The sequence below is a fragment of the Rhinoraja longicauda genome, chromosome 5 (assembly GCF_053455715.1).
Source record: "Rhinoraja longicauda isolate Sanriku21f chromosome 5, sRhiLon1.1, whole genome shotgun sequence".
Lineage (NCBI taxonomy): Eukaryota > Metazoa > Chordata > Chondrichthyes > Rajiformes > Arhynchobatidae > Rhinoraja > Rhinoraja longicauda.
This window is the reverse complement of record NC_135957.1, coordinates 85,768,881-85,786,769: the sequence shown is the minus strand read 5'-3', so window position 1 is coordinate 85,786,769 and position 17,889 is coordinate 85,768,881. Positions and strand designations below refer to the sequence as shown.

Here is a 17,889-nt window from a genome sequence, read left to right as displayed (position 1 = left end):
TAGAGTGGTGGGTTAGAAGGTTTTTGATATAGTGGGGGCAAGCCCGTTTAGGGCTTTGTATGTGAATAGGGGGAGCTTGAAGTTGATTCTGTACCGTACTGGGAGCCAGTGGAGAGAGGCCAGAATCGGGGTGATGTGGTCCCTTTTACGGGCACCCATCTGGAGGTCTCGCCGCGGCGTTTTGGACCATAAAGGGACATACAACGGGATCTGGGTGTCCTAGTGCATCAGTCACTGAAAGGAAGCATGCAGGTACAGCAGGCAGTGAAGAAAGCCAATGGAATGTTGACCTTCATAACAAGAGGAGTTGAGTATAGGAGCAAAGAGGTCCTTCTGCAGTTGTACAGGGCCCTAGTGAGACCGCACCTGGAGTACTGTGTGCAGTTTTGGTCTCCAAATTTGAGGAAGGATATTCTTGCTATTGAGGGCGTGCAGCGTAGGTTTACTAGGTTAATTCCCGGAATGGCGGGACTATCATATGTTGAAAGACTGGAGCGACTAGGCTTGTATACACTGGAATTTAGAAGGATGAGAGGAGATCTTATCGAAACGTATAAGATTATTAAGGGGTTGGACACGTTAGAGACAGGAAACATGTTCCCAATGTTGGGGGAGTCCAGCCCAAGGGGCCACAGTTTAAGAATAAGGGGTCGGCCATTTAGAACTGAGAAGAGGAAAAACTTTTTCAGTCAGAGTTGTAAATCTGTGGAATTCTCTGCCTCAGAAGGCAGTGGAGGCCAATTCTCTGAATGCATTCAAGAGAGAGCTAGATAGAGCTCTTAAGGATAGCGGAGTCAGGGGGTATGGGGAGAAGGCAGGAACGGGGTACTGATTGAGAATGATCAGCCATGATCACATTGAATGGTGGTGCTGGCTCGAAGGGCCGAATGGCCTCCTCCTGCACGTATTGTCTATAATGGAGGATAGTGTTAATATGCGGGGTTCGCTGGTCGGCACGGACCCGGTGGGCCGAAGGGCCTGTTTCCGCGCTGTATCTCTAAACCAAACTACACAGTGGTGCTAACTGATAAGAGAGGCAACCTCAGACTTGTCGGGAAGGCGCTAACTGACTACAGCCTTTTGGGACCAGGACTAATGCCCCTAGGAATGTGTCTTTTTGGTCTATGCTGTATAAAAGATCGGGTCCAGCCTTTGTTCTTTGGAGGGACAGCTCGGGAGAGTCAGGTGCCCGTTGGTTACTTGACTCATGTACCCCCCGACACTCACGCCAGCTGGCCGAGCAATGCTTGTGTTGGTTCACCTAACCCATTGTGCATTGTAAGAAGATGCGAACTTTAACAGGGTAGGCAGGCAAGGCATGGAGATGTACAACGTGTGGTAGGATTTAAAGTGCGTCGAGAGAGGAGTGTAATGCTGAGGCAGCGTAGAGTCATAGAGTGATACAGCGTGGAAACAGGCCCTTCGGCCCATCTTGTCCGCACCGGCCACCATGTCCCAGCTACGCTAGTCCCACCTGCCTGCGTTTGGTCCATATCCCTCCAAACCTGTCCTATCCATGTGTTGGAGGAACAGCACCTCATATTTCGCTTGTGTAGTTTACACCCCAGCGGTATGAAGGGGACGCACAACGAGATCTGGGTGTCCTAGTGCATCAGTCACTGAAAGGAAGCATGCAGGTACAGCAGGCAGTGAAGAAAGCCAATGGCATGCTGGCCTTCATAACAAGAGGAGTTGGGTATAGGAGCAAAGAGGTCCTTCTGCAGTTGTACAGGGCCCTAGTGAGACCGCACCTGGAGTACTGTGTGCAGTTTTGGTCTCCAAATTTGAGGAAGGTTATTCTTGCTATTGAGGGCGTGCAGCATAGGTTTACTAGGTTAATTCCCGGAAAGGCGGGACTGTCGTATGTTGAAAGACTGGAGCGGCTAAGCTTGTATACACTGGAATTTAGAAGGATGAGAGGGGATCTTATAGAAACGTATAAGATTATTAAGGGATTGGCCAGGCTAGATGCACGAAAAATGGTCAGTGAATGGCGGTGCTGGCTCGAAGGGCCTAATGGCCTACTCCTGCACCTATTGTCTATTGTCTATTGTCTATTGACTTCTTTAACTTCAGATAGTCCCTGCTTTCCCTCTCTCTCCATCCCCTCCCCCTTCCCAGTTCTCCCTCTATCTTCCTGTCTCCGACTACATCCTATCTTTGTCCCGCCCCCTCCCCTGACATCAGTCTGAAGAAGGGTCTCGACCCGAAACGTCACCCATTCCTTCTCTCCAGGGATGCTGCCTGACCCGCTGAGTTACTCCGGCATTTTGTGTCTACAACAAATTTTGTGTCTAATGAAAAATACAATGAGGCAAAGATGCTGCCAATGTGTGGGGTTTGAGTACATGTTATTTTCATTCATCCCAGGACATGGAAGCCCTGACCATCACCGTCAGTATGATTGGAAAGTTTGCAATCGCAGTGGCATTCGGACTAATATATCTCTACACCGCTGAACTCTACCCCACGATAATCCGGTAGGTGCCGCCGCCATGGGCATTGGTGAGACCACACCTGGAGTATTGCGGACAGTTTTGGTCTCCTAATCTGAGGAAAGACATTCTTGCCATAGAGGGAGTACAGAGAAGGTTCACCAGATTGATTCCTGGGATGGCAGGACTTTCATATGAAGAAAAACTGGATAGACTCGGCTTGTACTAGCTGGAATTTAGAAGATTGAGGGGGGATCTTATAGAGACTTGCAAAATTCTTAAGGGGTTGGACAGGCTAGATGCAGGAAGATTGTTCCCGATGTTGGGGAAGTCCAGAACAAGGGGTCACAGTTTAAGGATAAGGGGGAAGTCTTTTAGGACCGAGATGAGAAAGTTTTTTTCCACACAGAGAGTGGTGAATCTGTGGAATTCTCTACCACAGAAGGTAGTTGAGGCCAGTTCATTGGCTATATTTAAGAGGGAGTTAGATGTGGCCCTTGTGGCTAAAGGGATCAGGGGGTATGGAGAGAAGGCAGGTACAGGCTGCTGAGCTGGATGATCAGCCATGATCATATTGAATGGCGGTGCAGGCTCGAAGGGCCGAATGGCCTACTCCTGCACCTATTGTCTATGTTTCTATGTTTCTGTGCGTGATGTTGAACCGTGAGCGACAACTTAGTCGAGTTTAGTTTGGAGAATGAGTGCGGGTAAAGGCCCTTCAGCCCACCGGGTCTGTACTGACCAGCGATCCCCGCACATTATCTCTGTCCCACACACATTAGGGACAATTTACACATACACCAGGCCAATTAACCTACATAGCTGCTCGTCTTTGGAGTGTGGGAGGAAACCGGAGATCTCGGAGAAAGCAGGTCACGGGGAGAATGTACAAACTCCGTGCGGACGGCGCCCGTAGTCGGGATGGAACCCGGGTCTCCGGCGCTGTGAGGCAGCAACTCTACCGCTGCGCCACCGTGCCGCCCCAATGCTTGCAGCTCTTAAGCTGTAACCGTGCAACTTGAAATGAGGGTGGCACTGTGGCGCAGCGGGTAGAGACGCTCCCTCATGGCTCCAGAGACCCCGGTTCAATCCCGACCTCAGGCGCTGCCCATGTGGAGTTTGCACATCCTCGCTGCGATCGCGTGGGTTGTCTCCGGGTACAGGCTTACTCCCACATCCCAAAGATGTGCACGTGTGTATGTTAATTGGCATCTTTGGTTTAGCTGCCAGAGGAGGTAGTTGAGGCGGGGATTATCCCAACGTTTGAGAAACAGTTAGACAGGTACATGAAAAGGACAGCTTTAGAGGGATATGGGCCAAACGTAGGCAGGTGGGACTAGTGTAGATGGGACATGTCGGCCACAGAAGGCTGCCACAGAAGGCTGCAGAGGCCAAGTCAGTGGATATTGTTAAGGTGGGGATAGATAGATTCTTGATTAGTGCGGGTGTCAGGGGTTATGGGGAGAAGGCAGGAGAATGGGGTTAGGAGGGAGTGACAGATCAGCCACGATTGAACGAGGGAGTAGACTTGCTGGGCCGAATGGCCTCATTCTAATCCTATCACTTATAAACACGAACCTTGTTCGTGTGACACAAAGCTGGGTGGCAGTGTGAGCTGCGATGAGGATGCTATGAGGCTGCAGGGTGACTTGGACAGGTTGTGTGAGTGGGCGGATGCATGGCAGATGCAGTATAATGTAGATAAATGTGAGGTTATCCACTTTGGCGGCAAGAACAAGAAGGCGGATTATTATCTGAATGGTGTCAAGTTAGGAAAAAGGGACGTGCAACGAGACCTGGGTGTGCTTGTACATCAGCCACTGAAAGGAAGCGTGCAGGTACAGCAGGCAGTGAAGAAAGCTAACGGCATGTTGGCCTTCATAGCAAGGGGAGTTGAGTATAGGAGCAAGGAGGTCCTACTGCAGTTGTACAGGGCCCCAGTGAGACCGCACCTGGAGTACTGTGTGCAATTTTTAGTCTCCTAATTTGAGGAAGGACATTCTTGCTATTGAGGGCGTGCAGCGTAGGTTCACCAGGTCATTTCCCGGGATGGCCGGACTGACATATGATGAAAGAATGTGTCGACTGGGCTTGTAGACACTGGAATTTAGAAGGATGAGAGGGGATCTTATAGAAACATATAAAATTATTAAGGGATTGGCCAGGCCAGGAAAAATGGTTCCCGATGTTGGGGGAGTCCAGAATCAGGGGTCACACAGTTTAAGAATAAGGGGTAGGCCATTTAGGACTGAAATGAGGAAAAACCTTTTCACCCAGAGAGTTGTGAATCTGCGGAATTCTCTGCCACAGAAGGCAGTGGAGGCCAATTTACTGGACTGGACAGGCTAGATGCAGGAAAAATGTTGCCAATGTTGGGGGAGTCCAGAACCAGGGGCCACAGTCTTAGAATAAAGGGGAGGCCATTTAAAACTGAGGTGAGAAGGAACGATTTCACCCAGAGAGTTGTGAATTTGTGGAATTCTCTGCCACAGAGGGCAGTGGAGGCCAATTCACTGGATGGATTTAAGAAAGGGTTAGATTTAGCTTTTAGAGCTAACGGAATCAGGGGGATATGGGGAGAAGGCAGGAACGGGGTACTGATTGTGGATGATCAGCCATGATCACAGTGAATGGCGCGCCTATTTTCTATTGTGATCATGGCTGATCATCCACAATCAGTAACCCCGTGCCTGCCTTCTCCCCATATCCCTTGATTCCACTAGCCCTTAGAGCTCTATCTAACTCTCTTTTAAATCCATCCAGTGAATCGGCCTCCACTGCCCTCTGTGGCAGAGAATTCCACAAATTCACAACTACCTGGGTGAAAAAAAGTTCCTTCTCACCCCAGTTTTAAATGGCCTCCCTTTTATTCTAAGACTGTTTTCTATGCTTTTTTTCCCGAATGTTGATGCAGTTATTAATTCTGGATGTGAGCTCTAACGGTCAAAATGTTCCTCCTTAGCTCGTTGGCTGTTGGCAGTGGGAGCATGATGGCCCGCGTTGGAAGTACAGTGGCTCCTTTCTGTGTTCTCCTTGCATCTGTGTGGATTTTTCTACCACAGGTAAAAGATCCTTATTCTCAATGGCTCAATGGTACTTTATTGTCGCATGTACCTACAGTAAGTACTCAGTTTAGTTTAGAGACTACAGCGTGGAAACAGGCCCTTCGGCCCACCGGGTCCGCACCGACCAGCGATACCCCCGCACGCCAACACTATCATGGCAGATGCAATATAATGTGGATAAATGTGAGGTTATCCACTTTGACGGCAACAACAGGAAAGCAGAGTATTACCTGAATGGTGGCCAATTAGGAAAAGGGGAGATGCAACGTGACCTGGGTGTCGTGGTACACCAGTCATCGAAAGCAAGCGTGCAGGTGCAGCAGGCAGTGAAGAAAGCAAATGGTATGTTAGCATTCATAGCGAGGGGATTTGAGTATAGGAGCAGGGAGGTTCTGCTGCAGTTGTACAGGGCCTTGGTGAGACCGCACCTGGAGTATTGTGTACAGTTTTGGTCTCCTAATCTGAGGAAAGACATTCTAGCCATAGAGGGAGTACAGAGAAGGTTCACCAGATTGATCCCTGGGATGGCGGGACTTTCATATGAAGAAAGACTGGATAGACTCGGCTTGTACTCGCTGGAATTTAGAAGACTGTGGGGGGATCTTATAGAAACATATAAAATTCTTAAGGGGTTGGAGAGGCTAGATACGGGAAGATTGTTCCCGATGTTGGGGAAGTCCAGAACAAGGGGTCACAGTTTAAGGATAAGGGGGAAGTCTTTTAGTACCGAGATGAGAAAACATTTCTTCACATAGAGAGTGGTGAGTCTGTGGAATTCTCTGCCACAGAAGGTAGTTGAGGCCAGTTCATTGGCTATATTTAAGAAGAAGTTAGATGTGGCCCTTGTGGCTAAAGGGATCAGGGGGTATAAAGAGAAGGCAGGTACAGGTTACTGAGCTGGATGATCAGCCATGATCATATTGAATGGCGGTGCAGGCTCGAAGGGCCGAATGGCCTACTCCTGCACCTATTTTCTATGTTTCTATGTTTCTAGTGCAGCGTGGGTTCACCAGGTTAATCCCCGGGAAGGCGGGACTGTCATACGAGGAAAGATCAGAAAGACCGGGCTTGTATTCACTGGAATTTAGAAGGATGAGAGGGGATCTTATAATAGACAATAGACAATAGGTGCAGGAGGAGGCCATTCGGCCCTTCGAGCCAGCACCGCCATTCAATGTGATCATGGCTGATCATTCTCAATCAGTACCCCGTTCCTGCCTTCTCCCCATACCCCATGACTCCGCTATCCTTAAGAACTCTATCTAGCTCTCTCTTGAATGCATTCGGAGAATTGGCCTCCACTCCCTTCTGAGGCAGAGAATTCCACAGATTCACAACTCTCTGACTGAAAATGTTTTTCCTCATCTCAGTTCTAAATGGCCTACCCCTTATTCTTAAACTGTGGCCCCTGGTTCTGGACTCCCCCAACATTGGGAACATGTTTCCTGCCTCTAACGTGTCCAACCCCTTAATAATCTTATACATTTCGATAAGATCCCCTCTCATCTTTCTAAATTCCAGTGTATACAAGCCTAGTCTCTCCAGTCTTTCAACATACGACAGTCCCGCCATGCTAGAGACGTATAAAATTATAAAAGGACCGGACAAGCTAGATGCAGGAAAAATGTTCCCAATGTTGGGGGAGTCCAGAACCAGGGGCCACACAGTCTTAGAATAAAAGGGAGGCCATTTAAAACTGGGGTGAGAAGGAACCTTTTTCACCCAGAGAGTTGTGAATTTGTGGAATTCTCTGCCACAGAGGGCAGTGGAGGCCGATTCACTGGATGAATTTAAAAGAGAGTTAGATAGAGCTCTAGGGGCTAGTGGAATGAAGGGATATGGGGAGAAGGCAGGCACGGGTTACTGATTGTGGATGATCGTCCATGATCACAATGAATGGCGGTGCTAGCTCAAAGGGCCAAATGGCCTCCTCCTGCACCTATTTTGTTTGATTGTTTTTATGTCTTGTTTGCTCTGTAAAGCGTGTTTGAGTATTCTGAAAAGCGCTATATAAAATAAATGTATTATTATTATTATTATTATTATTATTATTATTTTCTATGTTTCTGTTTCTAAGCGTGCCGGGGACTGTGGGAATTTCACAATGATTTGCCCCCGTTTCCCCTCCTCCGCAGCTGATCGTCGGCATCATGTCTTTCCTGACTGGCGCCTTGACCCTGTTCCTACCGGAGACGCTGGGCCGACCCCTGACCCAGACCTTCGAGGAGGCGGCCGAGCTCCAGAGGAAACTGAAGCAGGAGAGAGAGGCCTTGAAGCGCGGGGCGGGCAAGTCCGCGGTCACGGTGAGGCTGGAGAAGCAAGACTACGTGCCCGACAGCGGGGAGAAGCCGAAAGACGAGCAGAGCCTAATCGAACACTTGACCATGATGTAGGCCCCAGTCGCCCGAACCTTGAAACGTGCGGGAGGGAGGGGTGGGAAGGGGCGAGGGGGGTCTTGGTTCTTGGTTCTTGGTTCTTGGTCCTCCAAAATATTCCTAATGGAATTTAAACTGGAGGTTAAAATCCCAATCATTCACTGACGTCTTAAATCTGTGAGGTACCCAGGGTATGGTTGCAGTTTGGCAACTATACAAAATGGAAGGATGTAAAGTAGACCTGATGATAATTGTTTTGTAGTTGATACCTTTCGTTAGGTAAGGGAGGTCTATGAGAAAGCAAGAGAATAATTTCATAAGAATTATATAGTGTGTGTTGATTTACAGCAATCGAAATTTAACTGCACAATGAATATTGACTGATAACAGTCCATTTCATAGCCTACACTAGGCTGAGTTTTATATTCCTTACCGGATGTCTCTGCTGGTTAACGGCTCGACATTATTGATTCAATGGATGTCTAAGAAAACAGAGTCGCAGATACACCGATCAGCCAAAACATTATGACCCGATGAGCCAAAACATTATGCCCACCTGCCTAATATGCTGTTGGTCCTCCGTGTGCAGCCCCATACGCAGCAGGGTGCGATGTACTGTGTATTGTGACACATTCCTCCCGTGACCACCATTATAATTTTCTGTGACTTGTGCCACAGTCGACCTTCTGTCGGTTCGGACCAGACGGGATAGCCTTCGTTGCCCTCGCGCATCGATGAGCCTTGGGCGCCCAACACCCTGTCTGTCGCCGGTTTGTGGTTTGTCCCTCCTCGGACCACTGTCGGTCGGTACTCACCACTGCTGACCGGGAGCACCCCACAAGCCTTGCCGTTTCACAGATGCTCTGACCCAGTCGTCTGGCCATAACAATTTGGCCCTTGTCAAAGTCGCTCAGGTCTTTACTCCTGCCCATTTCTCCTGCATCCAACACATCAACTTCAAAAACTGACTGCCCACTTGCTGCCTAATATATCCCACCCCTTGACAGGTGCCATTGTAACAAGATAATCAATGTTGCTCACTTCGCCTGTCAGTGGTCATAATGTTTTGGCTGATCGGTGTATGTTTACGATCTTCAATAACGTTGTACAGAGATGTGCTTTGGGGAAAGGAATGCAGATTTACGTTAAAAATGTTTTTGTAACTGCTGCACAAATCATGCGTCAGGAATGGTGATGTATCTACTGTTGACCAACAAAGTATTATTCTGTTCTAGAGTTAGCCCAGTTAGATACCAATCTACTGTAAAAGGACCTTTTTGTACATTACCTCATTCACATCAGCTAATAATGCAAAACATCTATAAGAAACATTGGGGAAACATAGAAACATAGAAAATAGGTGCAGGAGTAGGCCATTCGGCCCTTCGAGCCTGCACCGCCATTCAATATGATCATGGCTGATCATCCAGCTCAGTAACCTGTACCTGCCTTCTCTCCATACCCCCTGATCCCTTTAGTCACAAGGGCCACATCTAACTCCCTCTTAAATATAGCCAATGAACTGGTCTCAACTACCTTCTGTGGCAGAGAATTCCACAGACTCACCACTCTCTGTGTGAAGAAATGTTTTCTCATCTCGGTCCTAAAAGACTTCCCCCTTATCCTTAAACTGTGACCCCTGGTTCTGGACTTCCCCAACATTGGGAACAATCTTCCCGCATCTAGCCTCTCCAACCCCTTAAGAGTTTTATATGTTTCTATAAGATCCCCCCTCAGTCTTCTAAATTCCAGCGAGTATAAGCCTAGTCTATCCAGTCTTTCTTCATATGAAAGTCCTGCCATCCCAGGGATCAATCTGGTGAACCTTCTCTGTACTCCCTCTAAGGCTAGAATGTCTTTCCTCAGATTAGGAGACCAAAACTGTACACAATACTCCAGGTGCGGTCTCACCAATGCCCTGTACGACTGCAGCAGAACCTCCCTGCTCCTATACTCAAATCCTCTTGCTATGAATGCTAACATACCATTCGCTTTCTTCACTGCCTGCTGCACCTGCACGCTTGCTTTCAATGACTGGTGTACCACGACACCCAGGTCACGTTGCATCTCCCCTTCTCCTAATTGGCCACCATTCAGGTAATACTCTGCTTTCCTGTTCTTGCCGCCAAAGTGGATAACCTCACATTTATCCACATTATATTGCATCTGCCATGCATTTGCCCACTCGCCTAATCTATCCAAGTCACTCTGCAGCCTCCTAGCATCCTCCTCGCAGCTAACACTGCCACCCAGCTTCGTGTCATCCGCAAACTTAGAAATATGCCAGCTGTAAATACATGTTTAGTTTTGTTTAGAGATAAGGCCGGAAACAGGCCCTTCGGCCCACCGGGTCCGCGCCGACCTGCGATTCCCGCATGCTAACACTATCCTACACACACTAGGGACAATTTGCAATCTTTACAGGAGCCAATGAACCTACAAACCTGTACGTCTTTGGAGTGTCGGTTGTCGTTTCCATCCAGTGGCATGATGCCTGATCTCCACTAAGTATCTGTTGACTGCCTCGGGACCCATGTGCAGGGAGGGCCTTTGATCTTTAACAACCTGTATGTAAAACATTCTTCACCATTCACCACACTTTGCAGTGGTGATAAGGATGAAAATACATTAGCGGCCTAGCAGATGAAGGTCATAAGTGATAGGAGCAGAATTAGGCCATTCAGCCCGTCGAGTCTACTCCGCCATTCAATCAAGGCAACTTTAGATAGTTCCTCTGTCCCTCTCTTCCCCTCCTCCTTCCCAGATCTCAATCTATCTTCCTGTCTCCACCTATATCCTTCCTTTGTCCTGCCCCCCTGACATCAGTCTGAAGAAGGGTCTCGACCCGAAACGTCGCCCATTCCTTCTCTCCTGAGATGCTGCCTGACCTGCTGAGTTACTCCAGCATTTTGTGAATAAATGCCTTTGATTTGTACCAACATCTGCAGTTATTTTCTTATTCAATCATGGCTAATCTATCTCTCTCTGCCTTCTCCCCATAACCTCTCACACCCGTACTAATCAAGAATCTGTCAATCTCTGCCCTAAAATAAATACACTGACTTGGCCTCTGGCAATGAATTCCACAGATTCACCGCCCTCTGACTGAAGAAATTCCTCCTCGTCTTCCTAAAGGAACGTCCTTTAATTCTGAGGCTGTGGCCTCAGGTCCTAAACTCTCCCACTGGTGGAAGCATCCTGTGAGTCGCTGCCTCACAGCGCCAGAGACCCGGGTTCAGTCCCGACTACGGGTGCTGTCTGTATGGAGTTTGCACCGTGACCGTGTGGGTTTACTCCGGGTGCTCCGGTTTCCTCCCACACTCCAAAGGCGTGCAGGTTTGTAGGTTAAATGGCTACTGTAAAGTTGTCCCTGGAGTGTCGGGTAGTGCTCGTGGGCATGGGCCTGTTTCCGCGCTGTATCTCTAAAACTAATAACAGGGACGGGCAGGCCTGTTGGTTAGTTGGCCCCTGTGTGTACCAAGTGATGTCAAAGTGGGATAACATAGAACTAGTGCGGACGAGTGATTGATGTTCTGGTGGACTTGGCTCGGGCAGAGACTGTTTCCATGTTGTGTCTCTCAAACTATAAAGCTAAAACTATAAACTTGGAGCGCAGGAGGACGAGGGGTGATCTTATAGAGGTGTACAAATTCATGAGAGGAATAGATCTGGTCGACGCACTGAGTCTCTTGCCCAGAGTAGGGGAATCGAGGACCGGAGGACATAGGTTCAAGGTGAAGGGGAAAAGATTTAATAGGAATCCGAGGGGTAACTTTTTCACACAGAGGGTGGTGGGTGTATGGAGCGAGCTGCCAGAGGAGGTAGTTGAGGCTGGGACTATCGTGATGTTAGACAGGTACATGGATAGGGCAGGTTTGGAGGGATATGGGCCAAACGCGGGCAGGTGGGACCAGTGCAGCTGGGACATGTTGGCCGGTGTGGGCAAGTTGGGCTGAAGGGCCTGTTTCCACACTGCATCACTCTATGACTCTATAAATATGAAGGGTTCAAATTGTTCCCTTTATGGCAAGAATGCTATCTTAAAAAATCATTTGGTGCTTATCATATCATCATATCATATCATATATATACAGCCGGAAACAGGCCTTTTCGGCCCACCAAGTCCGTGCCGCCCAGTGATCCCCGTACACTAACACTATCCTACACCCACTAGGGACAATTTTTACATTTACCCAGCCAATTAACCTACATACCTGTACGTCTTTGGAGTGTGGGAGGAAACCGAAGATCTCGGAGAAAACCCATGCAGGTCACGGGGAGAACGTACAAACTCCTTACAGTGCAGCACCCGTAGTCAGGATCGAACCTGAGTCTCCGGTGCTGCATTCGCTGTAAAGCAGCAACTCTACCGCTGCGCTACCGTGCCGCCCTTTCTTTCTTTGTTTTCTTTCCCCTACATGGCCATCGTCTTCTGTAGTCACACAGGCAAGAGGTTACTGAGATACAAATCAATGCATACTGATTTCTCTCACTACAAGTAGCCCCAGCATTCCCCCTCTCTCTATCCCTCCCCCACCCAAGTCGCACCAGCTTCTCGTTCTCACCCAACAAACAGCTGACAATACTTTCATTCCTTAGTTCTATAACTCTCTACATCACCATCTACATGTCTCGATTTCCCCCTCCCCTGACTCTCAGTCTGAAGAAGGGTCTCGACCAGAAACATAGAAACATAGAAAATAGGTGCAGGAGTAGGCCATTCGGCCCTTCGAGCCTGTACGCACCGCCATTCAATATGATCATGGCTGATCATCCAACTCAGTATCCCGTACCTGCCTTCTCTCCATACCCCCTGATCCCTTTAGCCACAAGGGCCACATCTAACTCCCTCTTAAATATAGCCAATGAACTGGCCTCAACTACCTTCTGTGGCAGAGAATTCCACAGACTCACCACTCTCTGTGTGAAGAAATGTTTTCTCATCTCAGTCCTAAAAGACTTCCCCCTTATCCTTAAGCTGTGACCCCTGGTTCTGGACTCCCCCAACATCGGGAACAATCTTCCCGCATCTAGCCTCTCCAACCCCTTAAGAATTTTATATGTTTCTATAAGATCCCCCCCTCAGTCTTCTAAATTCCAGCGAGTACAAGCCCAGTCTATCCAGTCTTTCTTCATATGAAAGTCCTGCCATCCCAGGGATCAATCTGGCGAACCTTCTCTGTACTCCCTCTAAGGCTAGAATGTCTTTCCTCAGAACGTCACCCATTCCTTCTCTCCGGAGATGCTGCCTGTCCCGCTGAGTTGCTCCAGCGTTTGTGTGCTCATCTGAGATTACTGATCAACACAATGTCACTGTTGGTAGACCTGCAAAGATGAACTGTAATTTCATAGCACATAGTGGCATTTAATGTTCACTTATGAATTCACTTATAATGTTTACTGTATGAATGAGGGTGCCGGCTGATAAGGTTGAGCAGAGCAAAGCACTTTTAGTTTACTTTAGTTCAGTTTAGAGATACGGCTTTCGAAACAGGCGCTTTGGCGCACTGGGCCCGCGCCGACCAGCGATCCCCGCACACTAACACTATCCCACGCACACGAGGGACAATGTTACACATACACCAAGCCAATCAACCTACAGGCCTGTACGTCTTTGGAGTGTGGGAGGAAACCGAAGATCTCGGAGAAAACCCACGCAGGTCACGGGGAGAACGTACAAACTCCGCACGGACAGCGCCCTTAGTCGGGATGGAACCCGGGTCTCCGGCGCTGCATTCGCTGTAAGGCAGCAACTCTGCCATAGAAACATAGAAACATAGAAAATAGGTGCAGGAGTAGGCCATTCGGCCCTTCGAGCCTGCACCGCCATTCAATATGATCATGGCTGATCATCCAGCTCAGTAACCTGTACCTGCCTTCTCTCCATACCCCCTGATCCCTTTAGCCACAAGGGCCACATCTAACTCCCTCTTAAATATAGCCAATGAACTGGCCTCAACTACCTTCTGTGGCAGAGAATTCCACAGATTCACCACTCTCAGTGTGAAAAAATCCTTTCTCATCTCGGTCCTAAAAGACTTCCCCCTTATCCTTAAACTGTGACCCCTTGTTCTGGACTTCCCCAACATCGGGAACAATCTTCCTGCATCTAGCCTGTCCAACCCCTTAAGAATTTTGTAAGTTTCTATAAGATCCCCCCTCAATCTTCTAAATTCCAGCGAGTACAAGCCGAGTCTATCCAGTCTTTCTTCATATGAAAGTCCTGCCATCCCAGGAATCAATCTGGTGAACCTTCTCTGTACTCCCTCTATGGCAAGAATGTCTTTCCTCAGATTAGGAGACCAAAACTGTACGCAATACTCCAGGTGTGGTCTCACCAAGGCCCTGTACAACTGCAGCAGAACCTCCCTGCTCCTATACTCAAATCCCCTCGCTATGTCGCACAAAAACGCAGCTTTAAAATGTATTTTTTGGCTCAGGTGCGATGCAAATGGTGTTAAACTGGAAAGGATGCAAAGATTTTGTGGATATTGCCACGACTGGATGGCCTGAGGAGTAGGGAGAGGCTGAGCCAGCTAGGCCTCTATTCTTTGGAGCTTCTGAGGATAAGGGGTGATCTAGTAGAGGTGTATAAAATCATGTGGGGACTAGCTGGGGTGAATGCACAAGAGTCTTTCACCCAAGACAGGGGAATCAAGAACCAGTCAAATCCCTGACTCTCAGTCTGAAGAAGGGTCTCGACCCAAAACGTCACCTGTTCCTTTTCTCCAGAGATGCTGCCTGACCCGCTGAGTTACTCCAGCATTTTGGTTCCTATCTTTCAAGAACCAGGGAAAAATAGGTTTAAGGTGAGGGGATTTAATTGGAAACAATAGACAATAGACAATAGACAATAGGTGCAGGAGTAGGCCATTCAGTCCTTCGAGCCAGCACCGCCATTCAATGCGATCATGGCTGATCACTCTCAATCAGTGCCCCGTTCCTACCTTCTCCCCATACCCCCTCACTCCGCTATCCTTAAGAGCTCTATCCAGCTCTCTCCTGAAAGCATCCAACGAACTGGCCTCCACTGCCTTCTGAGGCAGAGAATTCCACACCTTCACCACTCTCTGACTGAAAAAGTTCTTCCTCATCTCCGTTCTAAATGGCCTACCCCTTATTCTTAAACTGTGGCCCCTTGTTCTGGACTCCCCCAACATTGGGAACATGTTTCCTGCCTCTAATGTGTCCAATCCCCTAATTATCTTATATGTTTCAATAAGATCCCCCCTCATCCTTCTAAATTCCAGTGTATACAAGCCCAATCGCTCCAGCCTTTCAACATACGACAGTCCCGCCATTCCGGGAATTAACCTAGTGAACCTACGCTGCACGCCCTCCATAGCAAGAATATCCTTCCTCAAATTTGGAGACCAAAACTGCACACAGTACTCCAGGTTCGGTCTCACCAGGGCCCGGTACAACTGTAGAAGGACCTCTTTGCTCCTATACTCAACTCCTCTTGTTACGAAGGCCAACATTCCATTGGCTTTCTTCACTGCCTGCTGTACCTGCATGCTTCCTTTCAGTGACTGATGCACTAGGACACCCAGATCTCGTTGAACATCCCCTCTTCCTAACTTGAGGGGATTTTTTTTCTCACCGAGGATGGTGGGTGTATGGAACAAGCTGCTGGGGAAGGTAGTTGAGGCAGATACTCTTGAGACGTTTACAAAATATCTGGACAGGTTCATGGATAGGACAGGTTTGGAGGTTTAGTGTAGATGGGACATGTTGGTTGGTGTGGGAAAGTTGGGCTGAAGGGCCTGTTTAGGGTTGCCAACTTCCTCACACCCAAATAAGGTACAAGGTGACGTCACCGCCCCGCGCCCCACGTGACCTCACCCAGCCAGCGGCCACGTGCTCCCGCTCCGCCAACGGCGGTCGCCCGGGCCGGGAGGCGGTTTGCTACGCAACCTCCGTTAGGCGGCGCCCGGGCCTCCGGGCCTACACTGTCCGGGACTACAGCGGCCCCCGGGCTACAGTGTCCGGGCCTACAGCGCCATCCGGGCCTACAGTGTCCGGGCCTACAGTGACCGGGCCTACAGTGACCGGGCCTACAGTGTCCGGGCCTACAGTGTCTGGGCCTGTAGTGTCCCGGCCTACAGTGTCCGGGCCTACAGTGTCCGGGCCTACAGTGTCCGGGCCTACAGTGTCCAGGCCTGTAGTGTCCCGGCCTACAGTGTCCGGGCCTACAGCGTCCAGGCCTACAGTGTCCGGGCCTACAGTGTCTGGGCCAACAGCTTGGCGACCCTAGGCCTGCTCCACGTTGTATGACTCTGTGACTATCTTAAGGAGTATGACACAGTTTTCTCAGCAGTGTATAGCAACAATCTTAAATCAGAAAGAAAGATACAATGAGCATTAAACCTACAGTATTCAAACATCTAAATGCAAACATAAAAGCCATTCTCTGCATTTGCTGCACTGCCCATCACTTTGTTGACCAGGAGAGTTGCAACTGCACCTCGGTACACAGATAAAGGAAAAATATGTTAGCTTTGTTCATAATATGAACTTAATTCAAAATTTTGGCAGGTCAAATTATAAGTAGACCTACGCTATAAATGTTTGGACAAAGTTATTTGTGCTGTTTGGAAATTAAATTGTGTTAGTGATTAGAAAATCTGTGTACAAGTCACTGTATAAAGACGCGTAATTTTTATACTGAACCTGACAAATGTATTGGAGCACCAAGTGTTAATGGAATGCAACCTCAGGTTCGTGCCTCTATCCTAAATTCATGACTTCTTGGCCGTTGCATCTCAGTGATTCAGGTGTCACACAGACGTTACAATCCACTTATGTCTCAATGGATGGACACAAATGCATCGTGGTTGCGCAGCGGTAGAGTTGCTGCCTTACAGCGAACGCAGCGCCGGAGACCCAGGTTCCATCCCGACCACAGGTGCCGTCTGTACGGAGTTTGTACGTTCTCCCCGTGACCTGCGTGGGTTTTCTCCGAGACCTTCGGTTTCTTCCCACCCTCCAAAGACCCACAGGTTTGTAGGATAATTGGCTTGGTAAATTGTCTCTAGTGGAGGATACTGTTAATACGTGGGGGTCTCTGGTCGGTGCGGAACCAGTGGGCCGAAGGGCCTGCTCCCCTGCTGCAAAACTTTCCAAAACTAAAATGAAAAAGCTGGCGTGACTCAGCGGGACAGGCAGCATCTCTGGAGAGAAGGAATGGGTGAGGTTTCGGGTCGAGACCCTTCTTCAGACTGACCGGATATCGACCCCGAGACGTCACCCATTCCTTCTCTCCAGGGATGCTGCCCGTCCCGCTGAGTTACTCCAGCATTTTGTGTCCACCTTTAGTGTAAACCAGCATCTGCAGTTCCTTCCCACACAAGGGACAGGTTGTAATTAGGCCTATCCATTGCATTACGGTTGAAGTGAAGATTGATCCCGGTTTCAAAATGGTGTCACATAATTTGCTGCTAATTGTCCACCTTCTGAAAATATTTTACATGAAAATGTTTGCTGTAGTATTTTAGAAACGCTAGTAAAATTATTTCCTGACTGCTTTGCGTAAGGTGTTTCTGCTTTAAGCTTAAAGAGAACTCTACCCCATTTAAAAAATGGTTCACCCGTCCACTGGTGAATTTTAGTTTAGTCACGACTCCACACGGAGCCCACTAGTTTATTTTAGTTCAGTTCAGTTCAGTGTAGTTTATTGTCACGTGTACCGAGGTACAGTGGAGAGCTTTTGTTGCGCGCTAACCAGTCAGCGGAAAGACAATACACGATTACAATCGAGCCGTCCGCAGTGTACAGTTACAGGGTAAAGGGAATAACGTTCAGTGCAAGGTGAAGTCCGATCAAAGATAGTCCGAGGGTCTCCAGTGAGGTGGATGTTAGTTCAGCACTGCTCTCTGGTTGTGGTAGGATGGTTCAGTTGCCTGATAACAGCCGGGAAGAAACGGAGTGAGGGGGTATGGGGAGAAGGCAGGAACGGGGTACTGATTGAGAATGATCAGCCATGATCACATTGAATGGCGGTGCTGGCTCGAA

General features: G+C 48.7%; 2 protein-coding genes across 2 annotated transcripts in view; both read left to right on the top strand.

Moving 5' to 3' along the window:
* Positions 1-14,028, top strand: part of slc22a16 (solute carrier family 22 member 16) — a gene marked incomplete at its 5' end in the record, with an annotated part of 56,441 nt that extends 42,413 nt beyond the window's left edge. Inside the window, 3 exons of the mRNA XM_078399896.1 lie at positions 2,371-2,480; positions 5,398-5,497; positions 7,636-14,028. Coding sequence (XP_078256022.1) covers positions 2,371-2,480; positions 5,398-5,497; positions 7,636-7,893 — 468 coding nt within the window. The remainder of the gene's footprint in view (positions 1-2,370; positions 2,481-5,397; positions 5,498-7,635) is intronic.
* LOC144593801 (D-aspartate oxidase-like) overlaps positions 7,760-17,889 on the top strand; it is a 52,020-nt gene continuing 41,890 nt past the window's right edge. The window contains exon 1 of the mRNA XM_078399897.1: positions 7,760-7,889. The gene's annotated coding sequence lies outside the window, so the exon portion shown is untranslated. The remainder of the gene's footprint in view (positions 7,890-17,889) is intronic.